Raw genomic sequence first — 25507 nt, 5'->3', positions numbered from 1 at the left:
CACTGGCAGGAAGGATATTTTTAAGTATGTTTGTGTCTGAAAGAGAGAGTGTGGGAGGTAAGAAAGAAAGAAAGAAAGAAAAAGAGAAAGAAAGAAAGAGAGAAAGCAAAGAGGTGTAGGACATGAAAAAAAAAAGCATGAGGAGAAACCATCTGTGGCAGAGATATCAAGAACCACCAGGAGTGTTTTGGGGTATTTTGGTGGGATTTATTACAAAAAAAGAAAATAAAATGTAGACCATCGATGCACAAAAACAAGTGTTTGCTGTAAAACAACGTGGCAGGAGCAGATGTGTGCCTCAGTCAGTGAGCTTGTGTGCAAGCACTTTGCTGTGTGTCACATATTGTTATTGAGCTGCTGCTATTACGTGTTCCCACAGCGGCGAGAGGGATTCGAATGCAGGGAAGAGATGTGGAGGGCAAAGGGGGGGGGGCAGGCTTGATTATTTTCTCTGAAAGCTTTCCGAGCAATGTGTTGTGTGGACGTGTTGACAGAGTGGCAATCTCTGCACCTTGAAGAGAGCTTGGAAAGAGTGTGTCCAACAGAGTAGTTTAGTCCTCAACTCAGATCTCTTGAAATGGGTCATAATATCCCTTTCCCATTACTTCCCACACACTTCATCTTTTATTTCTTTAACAGGCACCGGTGGAAATGTCCCCCTTTCTCCTCGCCTTTTATTTATTCTGCTGTTCAGAGTTTACAGTAGCGGGATCTGTTAATGTTAAACTACAATCGTGGCAGCTTTACAAGCATCGCAGGAAAACAACACATGAGAGAGATGAGCACACGCAATCACACACACAGAGAGAGAGAGAAAGAGGAAGACCAAAGGGACAACAAGATCGCTGTCTGCGAAGGGGAAATAAAAACAGGAGAAAAAAGGGGGGCCCGGAGGGTTGCTCATTGTATCTTGGTCCTGACAGCAGTGTCTGACATGGTGTATGACATTTAACTGTGATGTTTCTGTCAGTACGACGGAGTGTGGGGAATGTGCCTGTCAGCCTTGATTTCGACAGAGACACGTTTGTTTGTCTTCTGTAAGTGAGTTAGATGAAAAAAACTAGCAAATGATGACAGACAGAAAACAAGGATCTGAAGTTTGTTAAACTGAGCTTCAACCAGAAGAGTGCGAGGGGGAGGGGTCAGTCGAGGTGAGGCGGGGTGTTGCTGTTGAGATTTGTCAACATGTTGGTGGCAGCATTTTCTTGTGGGAGGGAAGACAGGGAAGCTGGTCCCAATGGAATGGGAAAACCATATTGTAGGCTGCAAAAGACGTGCCAGAGATTCACCTTCCAGTCGGACGACAACTAGCGTTGACCACCACAGACAGGTTTAAATCAGAGCACGCTTAGGTGTTGGAATGGCCTAGCTAACGCACAAACCTACTTGAAAATTGATGTTTACTTTGTGTTTGCCTATCATATAAAATATTCAGGACATATTCTGAGGTTTGTGGGTCAAGAAGTGGCAAAAAGTGAAAATGTTTAAGGGTTCTTCACCATACTATGGTCTTAGACATTTGCTGTAATTCAGTTAAACAACAGATTAGACAAATAACATAAAGGGTTTTTACCTAGAGTGTATAAACTTTATGTAATAATGCCTAAAAATCTTTAACGTTTGTACAAGGTGAAAGTTTTTACTTTATGCCATTTTCACAGTATTTCCTTTCACTTTTGCTACGGTGCTTGACATGGAGTACCAGAACACTATATCTACTATAACATCTTTCAGAAATGTTGATATATTGTTACAAAAATATATTTTTTTAATGGAAGGACATTGCAGCAGAAATTGTTATTGCTATACACTGACCACCAGAGCAGCTCTGACTCCATTGTTTATGTTATGGCAGGAAAGTATAAGCCCTGGCTTCAGGAAATTCCTTTTTTGATAAATTGTTGGTTTGTAAAATGGTGTTTCATTTTGTTTCCTAAGTCTTTGTAATGTTGCAAATTTACCAAAAAATAAATTCAATCTGAATCTGATGTCCGTTGTGCATTGCACAACTACACACAGCACAGATCGAACGTGGCGAAGAGACATTTAGCTATCAGGAGTTTTTCATTATGTCTGAGATGAAAAGCCTTGTAGCATTTGTAAAGACCAGTGACTTCATGCAGGAAAAAATGGAGAAAAAAAAGTGAAGTGCAATTGATTCTGTCCTTCGCTCCAACCCAGTGTTTTGCTACGACATTAAGATTGAGTGTGCCGGGGTGGATACTTAAGAAAACTGCTCAAGAAAGACTGGAGCAATAAAGAAAAATAAAAACAGCTAAACTTGTAGATCCTTCAATTTGAGACTCATCCAGTGGAAAAATTCGGATGGTTGCCGTTCCTTACTCTGAGTCATTAGGTTTTATACGCTACAACCAACCAGTTTGAGCCATGACTTGAAAGTTTTTGCTTAGAAACTCTTGCCAACCAGTCTAATGGAGCCTTCGCTGTTTTGCAAACAGTGGCCCAAAATTCTAATCTGCAGTGTGCCAAGCTATTGGGGACGTACCCCAAAAGACTTATAGCTGTGATTACTGCAAGAGGTGGATTTACAAAATACTGACTCAGGAGGGTTGAACACAAATGCATGTAATACTTTCCAGACTCTTGCACTTTATAGTTAGGCTCTACTTTGTGTTGGCCAATAACATAAATACGCTGAAGTTTGTGAGAAATGGGTAAAGTTTCAGGTGTTTTTAGGTTTAGAACATAGTGACACTGTGACAGATTAGTTAATGAAACTGTCTATAGTCATCTGTCAAGATCACGACAACAACAAAGGTATCAAATCTCTGGAAGTAAGTTGTGTGCTTGTGCTTGTGTGTTTGAAACTGTAAAAAATATGGGCTTTGTGAACAGAATTTATGGGGCGGACACAATCTGCATAGATTAAACAACAAAGTAGAGAGATTTAACAAAGAAAAATAAAAGTACAAAAAAATAAAAATAATCTAAATAATTGTGGTGACATCTGAAGCGAAGCCAGGCTGCGAACCTGCAGTTTTGTTGGGCCTGCACACGTGCATGCTGCATGCACACGTTGTCCGTGCCTCCCGTGGGTCTCCAGTGTCCCTGCGCTCTAGGAGGCCTTTGCATTTTTAATCGATCCTGTCTGTAGTGATTAACACTGGTGTTCTCTCTGCAGCAGAAAAACAAAAAGATGGAGCGGGATTCGGAAAGAGAGATGAGAATCTGTCATACATGAGGCACAGTGTGTGTATGCGCGCGCGTTCACGTGTGTGCGTGTTTGTTTGGCAGTAATTACCCTCTGCCTCTGGGCTCCTACTGAGTATGTTTATCTCCCACAGCAGCACAGGGCAAAAATAGATGATGCATCACTGCCACACATGCACTCACGCCTTTTGCATTTTTCCCCTCTTTCCTCTCTTTTGCCCTAATTGCCTCCCTCCTGCATTCTCCGTTTCAAACGTGCATTCGCCCTCACTCTGATCCACATTCCCTCCTCTAGTCTCACACGCTGCCTAAACTCTTTCTTCCTGTTTCACTGCTCTCTGGTTTTCCCTCCCACTCATGTTGCAATATGTCTATTAATGATGCAGCTTGAGCACTGCTGCCAACTTCCTGCCTCTGACAGAGAGAGAGGAGTGTGGTTGTGTTGTACATGGCCTGCTTTTTCACCACTCCCTCTTATCTCTCCTCCCCTCTATGTCTGTGCTGTTTTCCTCAGAGTTAGCCCATGCGAGCGGCGTGTGGACTGAGTGCAGCTGTTTCGTTCAGAGAGGAGCCCAACATGTGAGAAGATGTCTGTTGGAGGCTGTGCTTGCCCCGGTGAGTGCTCACTCTATCTTTCCTTCTCTGGCTCTGTGCTCAGCGGTGCTGTCAGAAAAAAAAAAAAAGGACTTATGTAGAAAGTGCTGCAAAGCCCCCCGGAGCCAGCACTGAGCTGTGTGACTTCTGGGTGTTTGTGGGTGTATGTGTCGGTGAAACCAATGCCAGACTTTTTAACACAAGGTTAAAAACTGAAGCTGCCACACTGTGGGATTGAGTTGTTCAGCAGAGCCTCTCAGTCACGCTGGCTTGCTGTGCAGCAGATCAATGGCTCAGAGTTTTACCACAGACAGAGAAACTGAAATATCGATACGTACTTCATTTGCTGGCAGTTTTTACTCATTTTTGCAGCTTTATCTTCCCAGTGCAGGCCTGAAAAGATAAAGCCTGCAGGCCTGTTTCTTGGTTATTTGAAAGTTGTAGAGGCTGATGAATAGTCATTGCACTCCAGCTGTTTGTTATATTATTAAAGTCCTAATAATGCTCTTTATAATATTTTAATATTCTATTTTTTTTGCTCTTTATAGAGTCATTTTGAGTCTTATTTAGTAGGTATATCAGTCTTACAATCTGCTCAGGAAGCTAGCCTGCAGCCTGCTGCTTTACAGACATGCCGCTTACAGGAGTTTTTATAAGTGAGATGGGTGATGCTAAAAGCCACCATACAGATAAATACAGACAAATACTTGTCTGTATGACTTTCTTGAACTTGAGGGAGAAATAATCAAATTCTTTCAGCTTAATGACTGACAATTCGCAGCAACTGGTGGGGAAGGGCTACATCACTTGCGTGTGTGAAGTCAAATTTCCTGGTACAGAATACAAAAAAATGCCTTTGAAGTAAGACTTTTTAGGGGGTGGGGGGAAGCAATACATAGGTATGGACATGTTGTCTTAGTTGTTGAATGCAGAAAAGATAGAAACAGATGTTGTTATCGGCTTACAGCTGGCACTGAAGCACATAGCAATCCTATTTTATATGAGCAGCAGCCATTTTGAACTCTGAACTCCAAGCTGTTCATCAAGCTCCAACTTTATTTTTTAATATTTGAATGCATAAAGTAGAACAGAATACAATGTTATCAGGTAATGGTGGATTAACATTAGGAAATCCCACTGGCTTTTAGACTTGCAATAGCTTGTGCTAAACCCGGGTGTAACATCCTTTCCCGATCCAATCTAACTTCCAAGACACATCCAGTGGAGCAAAATTAGTCGACTAGATGAATAGAAGAAAAGTTGTTCTTCCCTTCCGTCTGAGCAACATGAGAATAAAAAAGAAAGGCGAAAATGTGTCTTCACAAAGATGTCAATCAATGTCTAATTGTGGTTGAAAGTTGGTTGGGCAGAAGAAACTAACAAACCGAGGCTGACCTTTAATATCTTTATTTTGACAAAAATACGATGGGACCCTTTCAATGTATTTTAATGGCTAAATAAAGCCAAGGACTAGTCAACCTTTAACAACCTAAAGACAACTCGCACCTCCTCCATCATCTCATTAAAAGGACTTTAATCTGTATGGACAGCATGACATCTTCTTGTTTGCTTTTTACGTTTTAAAATTGCATCCTTTTAAAAGCTTGATAAATCTTGTTATCGGTCTAACCTACCGATGCTTGGTTACACCTGAATGAGACTCAAGTAACTCGCGGGCTGTGAAATACATTTAAGCCGCTCTCCCTTGGCGAGTTTTAACAATTAATGAGGGTGCTTAAGATTAAAAAAAGAGCTGAATTTGCTTTAAGCTAAGCTACTTATTTTTAAGTGTGACTTTGCACTTTACCTTTGTGTGTTTAATGTCTCTCTACAGTAATTAATGTTGACATCTGAGATTAAAAATTGATACTTGCAAAAATTACTCTAAGTCTTGCTTGGATGGAGTTCCCACACTCGGTTTGCATCACATACAGAAGGAAACTCTCTACAATCTTTCCTTCTGGATGTCTCTATTTGGCAAACAAATAGTTTTGGCCTATTTTAAAAAAGCAAATGGCACACTATGCATAAATATTTTCTTTTTTTTTTCTTCTTCTTGGTCTCAGTTTATCTTCTACTGAGAGAGAGAGATCACTGCTTTGTTTGTGGAGAAAGTGGGAGAAGGGGATGGACTGTGTGGCACGAGGGAGTGAGTATTAGACAGATATTAAACTATAGCATCTGCTCCTGGGAAAATCAGAGAAGGCGGATTGAATTAGAGCTTCAGAATCATTTGAATGAGGCTGCCTTGATTCATTAACAATAGCCCATCAGGCAGTGTGTTAGGTCTTTGCTTGACTTGTTCCCTTTCCTGCCTCCCATCCGGCTTTCTCGCTGCCTTCTGTAGTTTTCCTAGTATCTCAGTCTTCTTTCACTGCCAGACATTACTGTGGAGCATCAACTTTTAATCACATCCATGTGTTTTTGAGGGATGTATATAAAAGAACAAAGTGCAGCAGAAAGACCTGCCATCATTCAAAGACTTGCAAGCTACAAACCCTTCCATGCAAATAAGCATGCGCCTGCAGTCTCACACTTCTGCGAGCAGCCTGCTAGGACAAGTTTAGGCTGGTAGATCTCACAGATAAGCTCGCATGCTTCAGTCTCCCTCTTCCTTCTTAGGCACGAGCTGCAAATCATCATGTTTGCATACTTTGCATTTTCACGGCAGGGCAGATGGAAGATTTCCCGAAATGCTTCTGGAGTACTTTCACGGCACAAACAAATTCAAGTTAAAGCTAAACTTTCTATTTCGTGAAGTCATCCTTCTTCGCTTACTGGATGAGGATTTCACATGATGCAACAGAGGAGTTTTGCACATGTTCTAATAAATAACAGGCTGCTCCCGTCTGTCTTGTTCTTCTGCAACCCTGTGGCATTCTGCTGTTGCTGGGATTTAGCTATGAATCAGCCCTTTTCGGGCTTTGCTCCATGCATGAAGGAGATTTGTCCTAACACAGAGGAGCCAATCACATCCTTTGTTCTGGCTAAATGGTAAAAATAGATTGCCTCCGAGCTGAAGATACCCCCACCTCACAACAGCCTGACTCAAGCATGCGCTCCCCTCTGCTCACCACTCTCTCTTTCCCTCTCTGACCCCCCCCCCATCCCTCCCTCATCTCTTCGTCTTTGACTCTTGCTTCCCTTGTTGCCTTTCTGCAGGAACAGCAGCGTTACCTCATGCAGAAAGTCACAGTGTCCCCAATTGGGGAAAAAAAGTGACTTAAAGCAAGATGGCAGTCAAACAGCAAGCACTTTTCTCTCTCTCTCTCTTTTTTTTTAAATTCCTGTTACACAACAACCCCACCACAGCCTCAGCCTTATCTTTGTTGCACTAAAACGCTTGAGTCTCTCGGCCGTCGTTCCTTCTGCCGTTCTCACTTTTTCTCAATCCCTCCGTGGCCTTCTCTCCGAACCCACAGATTTTGTTTGTTAGATCAAAATGGCTGTGTGTGCAGCGGCAGAGAGAAAGAAGGAATGCGTGGGAGAAAGAGATGCTGGGGAATCAGAGAGGGGGGGTTGCAGAGCGGCGCCGGGCTGCGGTGATGTCACATCTGCTTTGGGCTGACAGGATGGCAAAAGAAAGCTGCCATGGGCCTCAACAGCTGAGAGGAAGGGGAGAAAAATAAATGCCTGAGAAGGAGAGATTTGGATCAAAGCGCAAAATGTATGCTGTAAGAGATCTGCAGAGCGGTGAAAACACGACGGCATGTTTGGAGCCAGACTACAGAGGATGATGCTGCTGAGACTGAAAACAAAAAGAGACACTTGTGTCTCTGCGGTTGCAAGAGAGTGGGCTCAAAGCACAAGAACACAAAGCAATAAGCAGCCAAAAATATCAAAAATAAACTGTGCTCATAGCAAATAGCACACTGCACACTTGTTGATGATGTTGTTACTTTGAAATAATGGGAAGGTTTATATGAAACCTGTTGCTGTGTGACAATAAGATCAGAGAATGCTCCTACGAACATAAAATAGATTACATCGAAAACATTTGGACAATAAATTATCCATTGTTATTACGTAAGCAATAAAGAGCATCTACATCTAGAGCCACAGGATATAATCACAAAAATGTGTTTCTTTGTTTCTCAGTTTAAAAGTAGGAATCAAGTTGCAAAGAAAATGCACAATTATGTTGTCTTATGATGTTGTCAACATTCCAACATCTAAAAACATCAACATACATCAGAGTAGAAGAGTTCATTTATTTATTTAACAAATTACATCCATATTGATTAATTACAGAGTGATGTAATTCAAGCATTTATTTCTGCTAATTTTAATGATTATGACTTACAAAAACTCATGTAATTTTTTTTAAATGTAATGTATCTTAAGACCAAAGAAAAATATATATTTTATACGAAAATGTTTGGTCACTGAAAATATGAATCAACGCAGTGCAGCATGGAGGTGATGAGCCTATGGCTAATCTGCAGAGGTGCAAAGAAACCTGGTTTGGTTTAATTGCTGCTTTCACCTTTTCTGCATAACTGGCTCTCATGTCTCCATCTTCTTCTTGACAAAACTCTATATATTCTTCATTAAGTTTCGGTGAGTCCATTTTGCTGGTCAGTTCAGTTGTGCTATCATGGTAATTACATTTAAGTTTAATTAGCATGCCAAGTGCAGATAAAAAATTAAAACAGCACCTCCATAAATCTTGTCAGCAGAGAAAAATGATCTTAAATGTCTTTGGATGATGTGTGTCTCCACTCTGGGACACTGGTTTCCAAACAAAATACAAACTTTACTTCAGCAACAGTCTAGACTTTGTCCAAATTATGGAATGGACATTGTTTTGTGGACTTATTTGAACTTTGGCACATTTTTAGTCGCCATAGTTTTTCCTTCCACTCAACTTTCTGTTCAGGGAAACTAATGGACAGTGTACCGGACAACCGTGAGATCTGCAGAGTTCACCAGCAGTGAACACGTAGGGGGCAGTGATTATGTAGGTCATAATATAACATTTTTGTAACGATAAATAGAATCTTTCACTAAGGAAAAGCAATATTATATTCATGATCGTAACAGACATAAACACTGCAAATGAATTTTTTAAAATATATGAGTTTCCCATTTAAAACTGAGTGACTGAAAAAAAATAACTATTCAAATATAACATTGTTTTACACCTGAGATCCTTATTTACAAAAAACCCTCACATCTTATCTTTACTTATATTTGGGGTCATCTGAAGCACTATAAAAAAACATTCCATTTACCACATTTTTATTTATCATGCTTCGATTTATCCTACTTCCAAGCTGCTGAGCTTCTTTTTGTCAGCCCGCTGTTGGGTCCTCGGAGCGCAGTGCCGCGTTAGTGCTGCCTTGTTGCTATCACTACCAGTCAGTTGTCACAACAGTTTCCCTGTCAGGTTTGTGCCTACGCTGTGGTGTCTCCAACAGCAGCAACAGGATTTTGAACATCCTGTTCGGCACAAAAAGCTTCACTATTGCTCCGTAAATTTGTGAAAGGAAGGACTTGCCTGAGTATTTTGGTTTTCAAGGCAGGTTGAATCCACGGTAGTGTACATGATAGCTGTGTTAATCCAGTTGAACAATGTTCAAACTAGGTTAGAAATTCATTCGTGAACCTAATTATAATTTAGTTCTTTTGTACATTATTATTTAAGAGAGCTATTGCTTTGTATAAGAAACTTGTTGTAGGTAGATTTGAATGTAATGCAGCTCAGCTCTACATAAAATTATATGGCCATGTTTTTTTTGTTTTTTTTTTGAGTCTATATTCTATAAATACAGGAGGATACGTAAGACCTTGTGTGGTACCAGACCAGTTTCCAAAGCCTAAAATAGGCTGTCATCTCTTTTTCTCAGAACTAGTCTTATCAGGAAATCTATGTATATAATAAAGGTGACTCTGACTGTTTTAAATTATTAAATTATTTAAATTGATTTTATTTTAATTATTTCTGATTTTATTTCAAAACATCTTGTTGGATCTAAAATTAATTTGTCCATTTCACTGCTTATTTGACTTCTTAATTTGGTAGACATTTGCTCCTCTGTAATTGCATAATTCAGGAGGCCTTATTTCAGTTGTAAATATTTAAACCCACAACTAAAATGTAAGCTCAAACACAAGGAAATGTAATAACCATCAAGGCAAAAGGTATCGTAGACAGATTCTGCTCTGAAGACACACTGAAACATTCTCAGCACTGGCCAGCAGAGGGAGATGCTGCACTTTCACCGCTCTCTACACAAAAGCCAGCCAGTTAAACATAGTCTGAGTAAACAAATGAGAAGATATGTCATCCATCCATCCATCCATCCATCCATCCATCCATCCATCCATCCATCCATCCATCCATCCATCCATCCATCCATCCATCCATCCATCCATCCATCCATCCATCCATCCATCCATCCATCCATCCATCCATCCATCCATCCATCCATCCATTTTCTTCCCCCCACTTTGCCAATCTCCAGTAGACTCATTACGTCATTTAAGTATTGTGATTATGAGCAGACCTAAAAATGTACTATGTTCAAAAAGCTTAACAGTTGGGGCTAGCTAAATGCGCTTGTGCTTTTAATATTAATTTATGTTTAGGACTATTATACTTGAAAGATTCAACCTTTTCTGAATAAAAAAGAAAAACAGTTGCATTTTGTATTGAAGGCAATTGAGATTAATAATTAACTACATGTAATATAGGTACTTGTTATAGAACCAGTGGTTCACATTAGAATAGTCGTGTCATTTTTCCTTAATTTGAACAATATGTGCCTCTTGAAAATGTTCTTTTATTTATTTATCTTTTATTATTAATGATGACTTGTTCTTTGGGCTTTTTCAGTTTTCTTTTACTTCAGTAAGTACATTATATATGTACAAGGAAGTAGTTAGGAACATTATCTCGGATCATCAGCAGGCCAGGGAAGCAAACACTTATCACTGGGTGTTTGAGTGTACTATTCCTGAACATTTTGTACTTTAAGTTGACTCAGTTTTGAGATATTTCAGTCAGATTAAGAACATGATGCAGATATGGCATTTAACTGCACGAACAAGCTTTCATTCAAACCATTCAGCGGAAGCCCTTACTGTTTAGTCGTCTAGCTGGAAAGTGAACCATGGCTCCAGTCACGTCTTTTTCAGCCTGCTGCAGGTTTTCTTCCAAATTATGTTACCTCAATCCATCTCCCCATCAGCACCTACCTGAAGAAAAGCATCAGCATGTGTTAAAGAAGTCCAGTGTTAGCTTCCTTCAGATATAGGATGTTGTTCAAAAATGTCAATTTTTGTCTCATCTGACCAGAGCACCTTCTTCTTTCTTGCTTCTTTCACACGTTTGCTGCTGACAGTTTTTCAGTTGACAAATTGTTCCACCTGAGCTGTGAATCACTGCAGCTCCTCCAGAGCTACCAGCTTTTTGGCTGCTTCTCGGAGTAATGGTCGCTCGGTCTCTGACTATAAGTGGACAATTATAGCTGTTTGGTCGTGCTGCGCTCTTTCCATTTTCAGATAATTGAAAAGGGTTCCACAAGTTGTGCTTAGAATATTTAACAATATAATCCTGCTTAAAACTTTTCCAGACGTTATCCCTGACCTGTCTGCAGTATTGGTATTCGTGATGCTGTCTGCTTTATAATGTTCTCTAACAAACCTCTGTGATCTTAACAAAAGAGCTTAATTTATACTGAGATTAAATTACAGACAGCTGACCTTTAATTAGAACTTTTATGATGGTTTAAGCCCTTTTCCTTGCATTGGATTGCATTTAAAGGTGTCAGAGTAAAGAGGGATTAATAAACACTTCATACTTTAATTTCTATCAGCAGAAATACAAATTTCATACGTACTTAACCATGTATGAACGTAACTTTGTAGTGTTCACTAAAAAGCTGGCGAAAAAGTATGCTAACTTTAGACCCACACAATGCTTTGTGTTAGCAATGCAAGTCCAATATAATAAAATAAAGCTTACCGTCAACAGGATGGAAGTTGAGAATGTTGCAGCCAGCGGTATGAATAATTGTGTAAGACACTGTACTTGTGCTTTCCTGTTTGATGGAATATTAAATCTAAATTCACACTTTAATTTTATGTTTTTGTTCTGTGCCTGGTGTGGGATTTATACAGTGAGAATAGCTGTAGGTCAAATGCACTTCTTCACTCTGCAGCATTCCAGCCTTATTGAGTTCCACAAAACTGAGTGGCAGCTAAAGTGAAAGCCTCAACAAATGAGCTTTAAATGCACCCTGAGACCACAAAAGGTTTTCTATCCTTCAGATATATTGCTTGTAAACACGAGAGTGGATATTGACTGAAAGTGAGGCTGCAGATCACATAACTTTAAGGCTTTGACAGGCTTAGAGCTGCAGTCCAAATAAGGAGGCATTTGAAAAATTGGCTGGAATTACGTTGATTTTCTGAACAGAACATTTTAATCAACCAAAGTGACTTTGAGAGAGATTTTGAACTTATTAAGAATCTTTTTTTACTCATTATGAAGTTTAGACCAGAGAGACTTTTCGTGATTAAAATATTATCACGTACAACTCTGCAAGACATAATCAAAACAATTATTTGTTTGGCAAATTTGAGGGGGAAAAAGCCTATAGATCTTGAATAGTGAATGCTAAAATTGAAAACAAAAGGTTTTTCAATTAATTATGCACTTAAAGGAGTGATTTATGCATCTAGCTTTTGTCAGCTTTTTAAAACCTCAATTCGAATTGTAATGGATGAATGTCACATTACATATGGAAAAAAAAAACAGATTTATTAAAGTATCATTGGCATTTTAAAAGTGGTGTGTATGGTCTTTTGAGAGCCACAGTATACACAGCATAAGTCTGCATATTTCTTAACATTTTCCTTCTTCTTTAATATAAGATAAATTGCGTTGTGGGAAAAGAATTGTTCCTCTCAATGGGAACCCACCTTGTTCCATGCTGGAGGCCATTGGTGCACTGATGAGTTCCAGACAAAACAAATTGGGGGCCCAGTGAGGGAGAGAGGGAGGGAGGCCTGTTTTTGTCCGGCTCTGTGAGTCGGAATGGGCGGAGGAGCCTGGAGGAGGCGGGGTCTTCGTTTGTTCGCGTCTCGGCTGCAGGAACAAAGGGGTCCTGTAGTAGTACAAGCATAGGTATCACGGTCCTCATAGCTAATGTCTGCTAAAACGTAGGTATTGTATTATTGCAGGTCGGTTGAAATCGGTGGAAGTAGCGGGAGGCTTTTTTCTGTCATATGGCCGCCGCCTTTTGGACCTTGACAGTGAATTATCAACGGTAAACGCTGGAGCTTTCTCCATCCTGCCGCTCCGGCTAGCAGCGAGGCTAGCTGGCAAGAAACACCGAGCCGAGGCGTTGAACGACGCCGACTTTTTCTGAACCTTTCTCTGCAGGTAGTTAAAAACTTTTAGCTATACATATTCAGTTGCAAGCCTGTGTAACAATGAAACACTGAAACGGGTCGCTGGTTGGCAATAAAAGAACTTAAAGGCGTACGGTGGTTATGGTGGTCATTTAGCTAGTAGGTTAATAGCTTAGCAATGGCATCCGTCTTTAAACGGTTACCGTTAATGAGGACGGCCCAGCAGTCAGTTCACGCCTGGTCCCGACAGGTAAACTGGATGCTGCCACACGGTTAAATGCATACGGTGCATTATTACTCACAGAGGTATAACATGACTCCGCTGACCTGCTGTGGAAGTATGCTGAAGAGTGTTTGCACATTGATGTTTTATTGGCTGAGGGCCATCCTCTGGATGCAGCTCTATTGTTTGCAGTGAAGGAGTTTGGGCGGACTAAATTACACCAAGGTCTTTTTATGTGGAGTTAACCTCTGTGAGATCTGGAGCGCCTCAGCACTTCTCATATGTTTGAATGAGTTATTTATTTTCATCTATATATTTAAAAAAAATACTTTAACAACCTGATTATTACGACTTAGTTTTTTTCTTGCTTTAATTGCGTTAGAGATGCTTGTGATTTATTTTAACAGTGTTTTGACTTTGAAAATCTAAGAACATTTGTTTTTTTGATGCCTTGAATAGCTGTAAATGGGTCGGTTTTGTAGATTTGATGTTTTTTGGGGGTGGATAGGTCTGATTTAAAGCTAGTGTTGTTTACAGTAAAGTAGTTTAGGTGGACTAAATTACTGCCTGAGATGCCTTTACAGCTCCCATAGGATGAAAGCTGTTTAAAGGCTGCAGTTATTTACATTCAACTCCTATTACTTTAACATTAGCTGGTTATTTGAATCGGCCTCTTTAATAAAACATTTGTGGATTTTGCCTATTTAAATTATATATATTTTAGGTCTTAGTAAAGTGATTTGTTTTTATTTTTGTAAACTATTAAATTCCATGCTTACCAAAGGTGCCTTTCCTGACTTTTTCCCTAATTGCTGATTTTTATTTATTTTTCTCTTCTTCTATTTGGTCTGACCTTCCAGTTCATATTCTGACTAATTTAGTCGTTTTTTTTAATCACACAAAGCAAAACAGATGAATGTTCTCCAAGCTATATGATTGGGAGAGTAAGTTTTGAATAGACAATTTAGCAACGAGGTCATTTGAATGTATGCATCAAAACATATGTCTATAATCATGTATAATGCTTACTTTAAAGATTTCAAAAGATGACAGTTTTATTTTTTTTACCAACTGCTGTGCTTTTTCGATATGCATAAATTTACTTCATTAAAACAAAGAGTTTAAACGTAGGACCGAATGCAGTCTGGGACTAATGAACAGGATTCTTGGGGAGCAGGTGAAAAGGTCAGATGTAAAGCATATAATGCCATTGTTGAGTTTCCCCACTGCTGGTTTAGCCCTTATCATAATAGGGAGTGGAGAATGACCTGCTTTGACTCTCAGATTTGCTGAAGAAAGGAGGAAGAGGTTGAAAGCAAATGAAGGAGGGGTCCTATTTGTTCAAGGGATTGGCATCCCTTTTTACCCAAGTTAATGTGCGTATTGCAATCACCATTTGGGGGAGTAGTCTCACAGTTCCCGTTTATAACTGCACAAAAAACTGATGAGAAAATATTGAAATGAAATTCCTGTAAGATTTGATTCTTTCTTTGGCGTTCCTTGTCGTTAGTGTGTGTGTGTGTGTGTGTGTCCCCTGCTGTTTTTAATTAGGTGTGATCCTGTTTTCTTTTGCCAAACTGACAGTGACAGACTGCTGTGTATAGATATTGAATTACAGGAACATTGCGCTGCCCTCAGGTGTCTTGTCTGAGAATATTTGATCTGAAAAGTGTAACGTGTCAACATTTTTAACAGAGAACGCGCACGTTTAATAAGCTTTTAGGATGTGTGACATCTATGACTGCAAAGAATCCGGACCACATACATGAAATTCATCATGCATTAGAAATATTGTTTGCATTTGTGGAAAAACAAAGCTGGAAAAAAAGAGCTGTGTCTACCAAATCTGGGTCAAATTTACAGAGCTTATACTCTCTTGCTTTTTCAGTTCAGTACTGTGATTATTTATGAAATATTCTTGTTTGACCATGATTACATGAAGTTTTGGATCATGCTGTTTGCATATGCATCTCAAGCAGAGCTGCAGAATAGATTTATTTTTTTTAAACATTGTTTGAACATGGCTGGGTTGTCTGGGGAAAAAAAGGGTTAACAGCAGCCAGCGTATGAAGTAGGGGGGGATGGGTACTCTGTGCAACTTAAGGGGGGAGTCATGCACACGCACATACACAAAGAGTGAAAAGATTGTTTTCTTCTGGGATCACACGTCTAATGCAGATGGCTGCATGAAAAGGTACAAGAAAATGACAACAAACCAGGCCACCTTTGCTTTCATCTGCCTACTTGACTGATTATTTGCCTCAGATGTGCAAAGGCTAATAAATGCCCTCGTGATGATTTGTTTTCTTGTCCATTTAGTAGATTGAAGATGCATTAGATAATGAATGCGGCAGGAAATTGTTTTTGCAGCATGCTTTCATTTGAGCAAATCGCAACCAAATCATCCAACATTAGATTACTTAGTTGATGCTGTGATTTGAATGCAGTAAATCCAAAGTAATCTAAATCTCCTTTTTAATTCTCTGCTCCCCCTCCCCCCACCCCTTCTCTCTCTCTCTCTCTCTCTCGCTCTTTTTTTTTTTTCTGTGCAGGCTGTTCGTCAAAATCATTCAAACTGTACTCTCCTAAGGAACCCCCCAACGGTGGCAGCTTTCCCCCCTTCCACCCAGGCGCTATGCTGGACAGAGATGTGGGGTAGGTGTCAGTTTCAGAGAGGGTTCTAAAACTTGGAACTACTCTTTCAACTTTTTGATTCACTAATTGGTTATCTTGGTCTATATAAATGTACATTTGTGTCCTTTTCAGTTTTTTTTATTTGGTCTTACTCTCTACTATCAAGTTTTGAATTATTTACAGATACAAATTGATAAGTAATATGTTTTTGATCCTTGCATCTTAAAAATTTAAATGTGATTAACAACATTTACTTTAAAGAGTTAAGTCTTTTGTAATGATCTACATTTGTAAGACTTTTTTTCTACACTTTTAGGCCTACACCTATGTACCCACCATCATACATGGAGCCTGGAATGGGGTGAGCATGCTCAGCTTGGAACATACGGTCATCTTGTTGGTCTGAATGCACATTTTATATATGCAACCCAGATATATTTTCTGTCAGAACTTAATATCCTGGAATCTTTTATTTAACCTTGTTTATCAGCTATGTGTGATATAAGGGTTCCTTTGCAGCCTTAAAGTCTGCTGTGTGGTTTTAAAACTGAGACTTTTTTAGGCGTTAAACAAAGCACTGAAACTCCAAATGTTACTTTATTCCATTAGTAAAGTTGTAATAAAACATTTCAAACTCTTTATTTATTAAAATCTGTATTTGATGTAGGAACATTCATTTCCGCTCTGACAAACCTTCAAGCTGCAGTATGTAACTTTTGTACAAGTTATTTGCTTTACATTTCTTAAGGTGGTAATGATATTTGTAAAACTTGTCACCATGTCGTGATGGTATGTTATAGCATGAGTAATCTGTGAAAAGATCAGTCTCCTCCCTGTGCTGCTATTACCATCTGAAGAAATGCACCGCTCCTGACCAAAAACAACCAGTCAGAGCCAGAAGGGAGGGTGTTGGCACTGTCAAACTCTTTTACTCGCTGCTAGATGTTAATAGCTGCTAATGGCAGAAAAAAAATAAAAACAATACCATTACTGGAAAGCCATGCTGACTAGCCTGAGCATTTACAGTAGCTGTGCTAGCTTTAGGGAGAATGAGCAGCACCATACAAGATTGTGACTGATGGCACGAAGACCCTCCTCCTGGTTATGATTGGTTGTTTCGATGTGGCACTGGGAGATGGTTGTTTACATTAAGTTTGCTGAAGCCAGATCTGCCCAAAATATTTGTGTACAGTATCCCATGTCACAAAGTTACATTTGGTTTAGTTAATCAGATGGACAAAATTTTAAACTTGTCATTTTTGCGACAATATGAAGTATTAAAAATAAGATCAGTTAATTTTTTCTGCGTTTGCAATAGATTGCAGAGCTATAAATGTATTGCATTGCATAGAGACAAACACAAAGGATTCTCCTTAAGATTATACCCAATACATAGTTTGGGTTCTTGCATACACCAAGCAGATTAAACTGCATGTGTAATAATATTTCAAAGTATATCTATATTTATTGACGCTGTCATGGAACCAACAGTCATAAAATAGTTTGTCACAATTTTTCCAAATACAATTACTCCGAATAATCCCTCTTTAGCTTGGAAGCAATTCTTGACGTGTTATATTTCAAGTTTTGTGTTCTGCCTAATGTTGATCCCCATGGCTGATACTCATTCTTAGTGACTGAGATACCATATCATACCAACTTCATTTATAAAGCACTTTAAAAACAACCACAGCTGATACAAAGTGGTGTACATTAAAACACAACATAACAATAATAAAAAAATAAAAACTCTTACAGTTTAAAAACAAAACATACAATTTAAAACTAGATCCCGCTGGTGTTGAAAGCCAAGTAAAATAAATGGGTTTTAAGATGAACTTTAAAAGTGGACAGTGAAGGGGCCTCTCTGACCTGCAAAGGCAAGTCGTTCCATAACTTGGGGCCAATGACGGAGAAAGCCCTGTCCCCTCTGAGCTTCCTCCTGGATTCTAAAAGTCGCCACAGTAGGGATATTTAGAGTAAAAATGAGGGTAATTTAAATCTGATAGCACCACAGTGTTCATTGATATCATTAGTTATGTTGCTAATATGCAGCCCAAGCTGAATCTGAGAACACCTCCTGATGCTGGAGTGTTGCTGCTTCAGACTCCAGAATGAGCCGTCAGTGAAATCAGAACGCCTCAGCACAAATATCACATTGTTTCATAGCAGTTATGTTTCAGAATCAAAGCATGCCGCTACAGACATTAAAATGCCTGACTGTTTGTTTTTTAATAAACTGTGCTGAACTCAATTCCCATGTGGTGCACGAAAGTGAGGGGAAAAAGTTATTTTTGTAAAAATAAAAAGCTGTTAGACTCTAATCACTTATTTTGCCACAGCTTAAAATTTGTCGAGTCACTCCGAATGTTTGGTAAAGGAATAACTGCACTAAACTGAATGAAGTTGAAACACTTTAGTGCAAGAAAAGGAAAGCAACAGGGTTGAGTTTCAATTTACAACTAGGCTTTGTACAGCAAGAAGTTGTGAACATTTCACAACACTTGCACTCACTTTCTCGCTCAACAGAATTAAAATCACTTTTAATAAAAGCATATGAGATATCTCTCTATGGAGCAAGACAGCGGCTGCATTCACATTGACGAGACACAATCCTGGAGCATCAGATTGTTTTAAATATGCATCTCTGAAAATAAACACTTTATCATATTGCGAAGTTATTGTTGTGTATTCCTCAAAGTGATTTTGATGAGAGGGTTTCTTCTCCCAGCCTCAACAAACGCCAAAAGAGGAAATTTATGCTTTAATTAATATTTCCCCTAAGCTTTGCTGCTCTTTACCTAAATGTGAGCCCTGTGATTACAACATGGGGGATTTGATTTAACCGTTTGCAAATACAAAACATTCCTATGTTTAGATGTCCATTAACTCCTCTGTTCAGAGTAATATTTTAAGGTTTTAAACATTTCCTGTTCTGTGCCGTAAATGCTTAATTATTTTAATTAATTACTCATTTGACATTTGACTCATCTTATTGTTTCAGGAGACCCACACCGTATGGGAACCAGACAGATTACCGGATATATGAGCTAAACAAAAGATTACAGAATTGGACAGAGGTGAGTGCTGTTCCTAGCTCGGTTCAAAACGTACTTTTTAAAGCTTTTATCGACATTTTTTGCCTCACCTAAAGTTAACTCCTAAAGTCCTACACAATCAGATACTCTTCTACATGGTAGTAAAAACATTACTGGATATTTTTAATTTTTTTGCACCTGTAGTCTGTTTCATGATTTTTGAAGTTGCTGTACCTTTTATGCTCTCAGTGTAGATGAGACAACAAGCCCATCTAAGCTGACCACTGAGCATTGTTGTAATTTTACCTACAGTTTAATGCCCATCAGTGTCTAATATACTTAAGCATGCTTTGTTTAAAGTGTTTTGCCAAGCTTGTCTTTTGGACGTTGCACAACAAACACACATTGTAAGAGTTTCAAGTTCTTTTTAAGATTTTGGCGTATTTAATTAGTCTTGGACGCATTCTCCTGTATTCCTTTTCTCTGTAGACAGCGTGAATTTTCCCTTCTCCAACCACTTCTGATAGTTTGGTTAAATTGAATCTACATATTGTTTCAGGACTGTGACAATCTCTGGTGGGATGCCTTCACTACAGAGTTTTTTGAGGATGACGCCATGCTCACAGTTACTTTCTGTCTGGAAGACGGCCCCAAACGATACAGTGAGAGATACTTTACTGCTGCTTATGTGGACTTTGTTTGACGTCCTGTCTCTTTTGTTTCTTTGCTGTGTTTTCTTACGTTGTTTTTTTTGTTCTCAGCGATCGGCAGGACGTTGATTCCTCGATACTTCAGAAGTATTTTTGAGGGAGGTGCAACAGAGCTGTTTTACGTTTTGAAGCATCCAAAGGAGTCTTTTCACAGTAACTTTGTGTCTCTTGACTGTGACCAATGCACCATGGTGACTCAAAATGGCAAACCCATGTTTACACAGGTAAACATTTTGGTACCATTCTCCTACTCGGTTGATTAAAAAGCTAATTTTCTCCAGTTCCTCTGACCGTCTCTCCTGTGGATTAGGTGTGTGTTGAGGGTCGCCTGTATCTAGAATTTATGTTTGACGACATGATGAGAATCAAGACATGGCACTTCAGCATCAGGCAACACAGAGAGGTTTTGCCAAGGAGCATTTTGGCTATGCATGTAAGTGTGAGCTAATGGAAATTTGCATGCATTAAAAACTTTTTCACTCCATATTCTATTTTATTAATTCACCTTTTTTACCTTAACCGCCAAGGATCCTCAGATGCTCGATCAGCTAGCTAAAAACATCACGAGGTGTGGGCTGTCCAACTCGACGCTCAACTACCTCCGTGTAAGAAAGCTTTCTTTTAAACCTTCTATTCTTTTTTTTCTTTTTTTTTCCCTCCCACACTTTGAGTGTAAAGGTAAAATTTGACATATGTTGCCTTTTTATTTCCCTGAAGTTATGTGTGATATTGGAGCCGATGCAGGAGTTGATGTCCAGACACAAGACTTACAGTTTGAGTCCAAGAGACTGTCTGAAAACCTGTCTTTTCCAGAAATGGCAAAGGATGGTCGCGCCTCCAGGTAACCCCCGAGTGCATATTATGCTCCTAAACTATACTGTAATCACCAACCAATTCCATGATGCAATGTGCTGAAAACCTATTATACACCATATTTTGTAAGAATACAATCGCCAGCCTAAATATATATATTGTCTATTTTATGTGGCACACCAGGACAACACAGTACATAATTGTGATGTGTAAGAAAAATGATGGAGCCGTATTTGAGGTTGATCCAAATTTGGTGGTAGCAGCATAATGCTCTTCTATTTACAAAGATTTGTCTGACGGTCCGTCTTCATAAAGAGCCCGTTGGCAGGTCAGACAAGTATGGCTCTTGAGAATCTGTGGCAAGACTTGAAATTGACTTTCAGATTTCCTCCATCCAGTTAATCTTTTATACCCACTTCAATCATGTGTTGCATAAAATCCCAATAAACTAAGCTGAAGTTTGTAGTTGTACCATTAAGAGGTTTGTGAATACTTTAGCTGGGTACTGTAATTTCAGAAGTACAGATGATATAAAAACCATTCCACTAAACTAAACGCACCTTCTCTAATCTGCATGCAGCTGAGCCAGCAAGACAAGCTCCAAACAAGCGGCGGAAAAGGAAAGTGTCCGGCGGAAGCAACGTGAGCTCCGGCGGAGGCGGCAATAACAACAGCAACAGCAAAAAGAAAAGTCCGGCCAACAGTTTCTCACTCTCCAACCAGGTACCTGTAAGCATTGCTACCTCCTGACTGACCTACAGTTGATTGTGACAAGCAGAAGAGCAGTGAGGTTACAAAGTAATTTGATGTGTCGTAAACCAAGCAGCAGGTGAGGACGGTCTAAATGCGGTTTGGATTCAGACGGGGTTCAGGGATAAGTTTACTTTTCCCAAACTTAAACCTAATTAGTGACATGCTAGACTTCACATGTGTACCAGTAATGGGCAGTCCCTGGTCCTCTGGTGCCAGAGTTTATGTCGAGGATGCACATGCGATCTCACTCTTTGATTAGTGCAGAATGTATTTTTGGGGCGTGTAGCTGAATAACCTTGCTGTGATTTATTTATTTATTTTTGTTCATTGGAACAGTTGGGTTTGGTGTTGGCTACAACCAAGCTCATCATCAAAGCGCCTGATTCACACATAACATCTGTCTTTGCCTTCATGGTTGCTTGATTGAGCAAATGAGACCCGAGGTGGAATGAACCCCCCTGTGCTGCAGCACTTAAGGATCAGGGATGCCCAGCTGTGTCAACCCTGGTTCTTGGAATAGTCCAGACAGATACCCTTGCCCCGCTAAGTTCAACTGTAATGGGTTAATCGCTCAAAATTTAGAGGTTTTTGTTTTTCCGTAAAATGTGACTGTGTAGCGTATATGATGCGTTTCATTCATTAAGATCAAGTTGAATGACTAAAAACTGAACCCAGTTGGTTTGCACCTGGACCACATGGGGAAAAATCCTCCCATTAAGCCGCCGTACAGCCATTCATTGCGCGAGCATCCCCCCCCACCCCCAGTATTATGGGGATAATGTGTACCGGCCCTTGCTGTCCCCTTTAGGATGTGATGATGGTGGGAGAGCCCACACTGATGGGAGGGGAGTTTGGTGACGAAGACGAGCGTCTGATCACACGGCTGGAGAACACGCAGTACGATGGGGCGAATGGCCTGGACGATGAGGACAGTTTCAACAGCTCGCCTGCACTAGGGGCTCACTCGCCCTGGAACAGCAAAGCCCCCTCCAGTCAGGAGAGCAAGAATGAAAACTCCCAGTCATCCCAGTAGACGGCTGAGATCTAAGTCAGATGTAAAAAAAAAAAAAAAAAAAAAGAGTTAAAAACTACTGGGACCTTGCCTCAGCCATGACAATAGCAGGATGGATGAGGGAGGGCTGCACTGAGCACTCGTATTGAATTGATGTTTAAAACTGTACCATCGCTGGGAAAGCAGAGTCAGTGAGAGAAATTAAAGCTGGTGGGCCGACGCTTGAGGCAAAACTCTGTATCTCCTGCAGATTGTTGCACATAATTAGTGGTGCTCAGCCTCGTCCCCCTCCGTCGCTTTGGCTGTTGTCAGTCCTCTTAAAGGAGTGGTAATGGTGTTGTTCGCCCGCGCGTCCACTCTCACCACAAAGCTGAGCCAGTGTCGACGTGTCCCATCAGAGTGCTCACCGCTGCGGTCACGTCGGTGGGTTTTTGTTCCAACCTCGGGTCTCTCAGCTGTGCGTTTCTTTTTTTCCCCTCCCCTTGAAGACGCACCTCATTGTTTCTGTTGGTCTCACTGTCACTGAAAGAAAAATGCTTAGCCTTAATTATTACCTTAACCTGACCTTTTTGCAGGCTGTAAACATCCAACTATGTGCACTTAAAGTGTCAAAATTCATCGTTCAGTTTTTAAAAACTCAATTATTTGTTTTTGTAGGACCTGGTTGGAACAAAAACCTGTACAGTGCCGGAGCTTGAGGACCGGAGTTGAGAACCACTACGCAAAATCTCTTAACACACACACACTCACACATTCACCTACACACACACGCACCCACCCACCCACACACACAGACAGACAGACCAGTCCACGCACCAACAAACACTGTCGCCTACATCTGTGGCCCCAAACAGTGAGGTACTGGAGAGAGGTGGTACGCAGCATGTCTGGACCAGAGCACCAGACGCCACAAAGTTGTTTTTATTTTCTATATTTTAGATTTTTTTTTTTTTGTTTGTTTGTTTTTTATGTAAAGTATTTGAAAAAAACTGGCAACCAAACAATAACACCCCAGGATTTTCTTTGCATTGTTTTCCACTATTAACGGAAAACAGTTGGTCTCACTATTTTTCTTATAGACTTTTCTATAAGAAAAATAGAAAAGTATTTTTCTTATGAAATTGACGTGTATTTTTTTTTTCCTATTACTGCTTATGTAAGAAATGTAAAACATTTGAGACTTTCAGTATATTAATGTATAATTATTGCTGTTAGATAATTTTTAATGTGGTGATAATAACTCTGTAAGCTTTTGTCATCCATCATCTGGCAGAGGTGTGGACCTGAGTCAAACATTTAATTACTTTAGACACGACTTTAGGAGAAATCACAAGAGTAGAATCTCAACTTGGACTTTACCGCCATTGACTTGTGACTTCATTTAGATTTAAACTTTTTAACTTGAAAATGGTTGAAATTTTGTCCTATGCGAAAAGTATGTTTTTCAACGTATTTTTTATTTTTTGCCATTTCTTGAATCAAATAATGTTAAAACACCTAGAGGAATTTTTTTGGGGGGAAGGTTAATAAGTTCAGGCTCAACTGCTTGTTATGACAAGAAAACACAGCTGTTGAAACACATTAATACACTTTAGAAATTAGGATTACTTTTTTTAAGTTAAATATTTGAGCATATTCCTGGCTTAAAGAAAGTTTTAAGTTTAAGATTTTAGATCTGACCTGAAACTTGAACATCTTGGCTTTCGACTTGACTTGGGACTGGCAGAACAATGACTTTCTCCCACCTCTGCTGTCTGGCCTCTGTAATAAACAGTTTGTACTACTGCGCTACAGCTAATCTGATGCGAATCCAAAGCAGAACTGCGGTTACTCGTTTCCCCACTAAATCTCCATCTAATGTCCCATCCTTGCAAAACTGTCTATTTTGTCCTTAAATCTCTTATTCTTCGGGAGGGTAAGGGAGCGGGGTTCTTCAGAAAAAATATAGTGACAGAAAACTCGAATTTGCTACTCAGAATATTTTAAAAATCAAGTTTTAACTGGATTGTAAAATAGGAAAACTTTTGTATTAAGCTTCCCAGCAATGTTTTTAAATTACAACAAAGAAAGCTGCAGACCAAGGAGCTCCATGTAAAGACTCTTACACACTGCGCTGTTTTTATTTTTAATATTTTTTGTTGGCTTTCCTCCTCATGTTTGTGTCTGTGCTTGTATATTTTTAGGTAGTACTTTCTGTAAAAGTTCTATGTATTCCTTTGAACTATGAGAAACTCAATCTAATGTAAAGAGATGGAAAAAAAAAAGAAGCCCTGTAAGTTGTTTTAAAAAACATGATTTTTAATGGTACAATCACTGATGAAATAACTTTACCTTCATTTTAGCAAACTATTTATTTTTCTATGTACTGATGTTCTGTTCAGGTTTAACCCATCTGTACAATACTCATGATTATATCTGGAGGAATTTGTGCTGCTGCTGAGTCAGAATGCTTATCACAGTGATGCTGTGTTTGACATAAATCTAGCGAGTCAGTTGCTTTCTCAGTAAAAACACGTCATAGCCGTGCCATAAGTTTCTGCTCTGAAAGTCACATCCTTGTAAATACAGATATTTCTGTTTTTCTGTGCCACAGTGGTGCAGCTTTCAATAAGACTTAAGTTTAAAACTTTTTACACATTTTTGTTAAGTCCTGTAACTACATCAATAATTTGGGGGTAAATTCACCTATGTAGTTGGTAAATCGATGCAGTTCAAGTTGCTGTCAGTGTGCAGGTACACACGTAGTGAAACGGTGAAACCCCGATTCGTCCACCAGGGGTCCCCCTAAGCACCAGACTGAGCAGCTGGACAGTTTCCTCCACCATCGTGTACAAAATCCACAACAAGCTGTCGTGTTTTAAACCCTTTTTCCAACTGTCTCCCAGTGCCTCCTCGGCTACTTTTTATTTGTGGTGTATCAGTTCAGAAGGCGGACATGAAATCAAATGCAGGGTCGACTTACCAGCACTCTGTGCTGGTAAGTCGAACATAATACATACATATTATGTTCAAACTGTAACATATTATGTTAGTTTGACATAATATGGGAAATATAAGTGTGTGAGGCAGAGAAATGGCAATGCACCTGTAGCTGGCTCTTGTAGCACCTTGTCACAGGGGTGGTTTTATATATTTCTTTGCCAGGTTTCTGTCAGTAATAATTATTGTATGTTATCAATAAAGATGGATTTTCACTGAA

The 25507-nt window shown here is 39.5% G+C and overlaps 1 protein-coding gene and 1 long non-coding RNA gene across 5 annotated transcripts in view; one reads left to right on the top strand and one right to left on the bottom strand.

Annotated features, from left to right (window-relative positions):
• The window catches only part of ldb1a (LIM domain binding 1a), a 25806-nt gene extending 299 nt beyond the window's left edge, over positions 1-25507 (top strand). Inside the window, exons 2-12 of one of the 3 annotated variants that reach the window (XM_008429684.3) lie at positions 3686-3786; positions 15901-16003; positions 16299-16343; positions 18987-19062; positions 19580-19682; positions 19782-19954; positions 20041-20163; positions 20258-20335; positions 20448-20571; positions 21124-21266; positions 22966-25507. In XM_008429684.3, coding sequence (XP_008427906.1) covers positions 3759-3786; positions 15901-16003; positions 16299-16343; positions 18987-19062; positions 19580-19682; positions 19782-19954; positions 20041-20163; positions 20258-20335; positions 20448-20571; positions 21124-21266; positions 22966-23019 — 1050 coding nt within the window. In that variant the 5' untranslated portion in view covers positions 3686-3758 and the 3' untranslated portion in view covers positions 23020-25507. Of the gene's footprint in view, positions 1-3685; positions 3787-12877; positions 13157-15900; positions 16004-16298; positions 16344-18986; positions 19063-19579; positions 19683-19781; positions 19955-20040; positions 20164-20257; positions 20336-20447; positions 20572-21123; positions 21267-22104; positions 22385-22965 lie in introns of those variants that run through there. The other 2 variants (XM_008429682.3, XM_008429683.3) reach the window with 2 other exon arrangements.
• Positions 7117-13769, bottom strand: LOC103476928 (uncharacterized). 2 transcript variants are annotated; one of them, XR_014091301.1, is made up of 4 exons: positions 13453-13769; positions 12694-12878; positions 10852-10965; positions 7117-7370 (listed from the first exon to the last, which is right to left on the bottom strand). It is a non-coding gene; the product is annotated as an uncharacterized LOC103476928 (long non-coding RNA). The 2 variants fall into 2 exon arrangements; XR_535565.3 differs by having other exon boundaries at positions 13428-13518.

This window comes from Poecilia reticulata, chromosome 15 (genome assembly GCF_904066995.2).
Source record: "Poecilia reticulata chromosome 15, P_reticulata-male-v2, whole genome shotgun sequence".
NCBI classification, from domain to species: domain Eukaryota; kingdom Metazoa; phylum Chordata; class Actinopteri; order Cyprinodontiformes; family Poeciliidae; genus Poecilia; species Poecilia reticulata.
The sequence above is the reverse complement of the archived record's forward strand: the minus strand, read 5'-3'. Positions and strand labels throughout refer to the sequence as shown.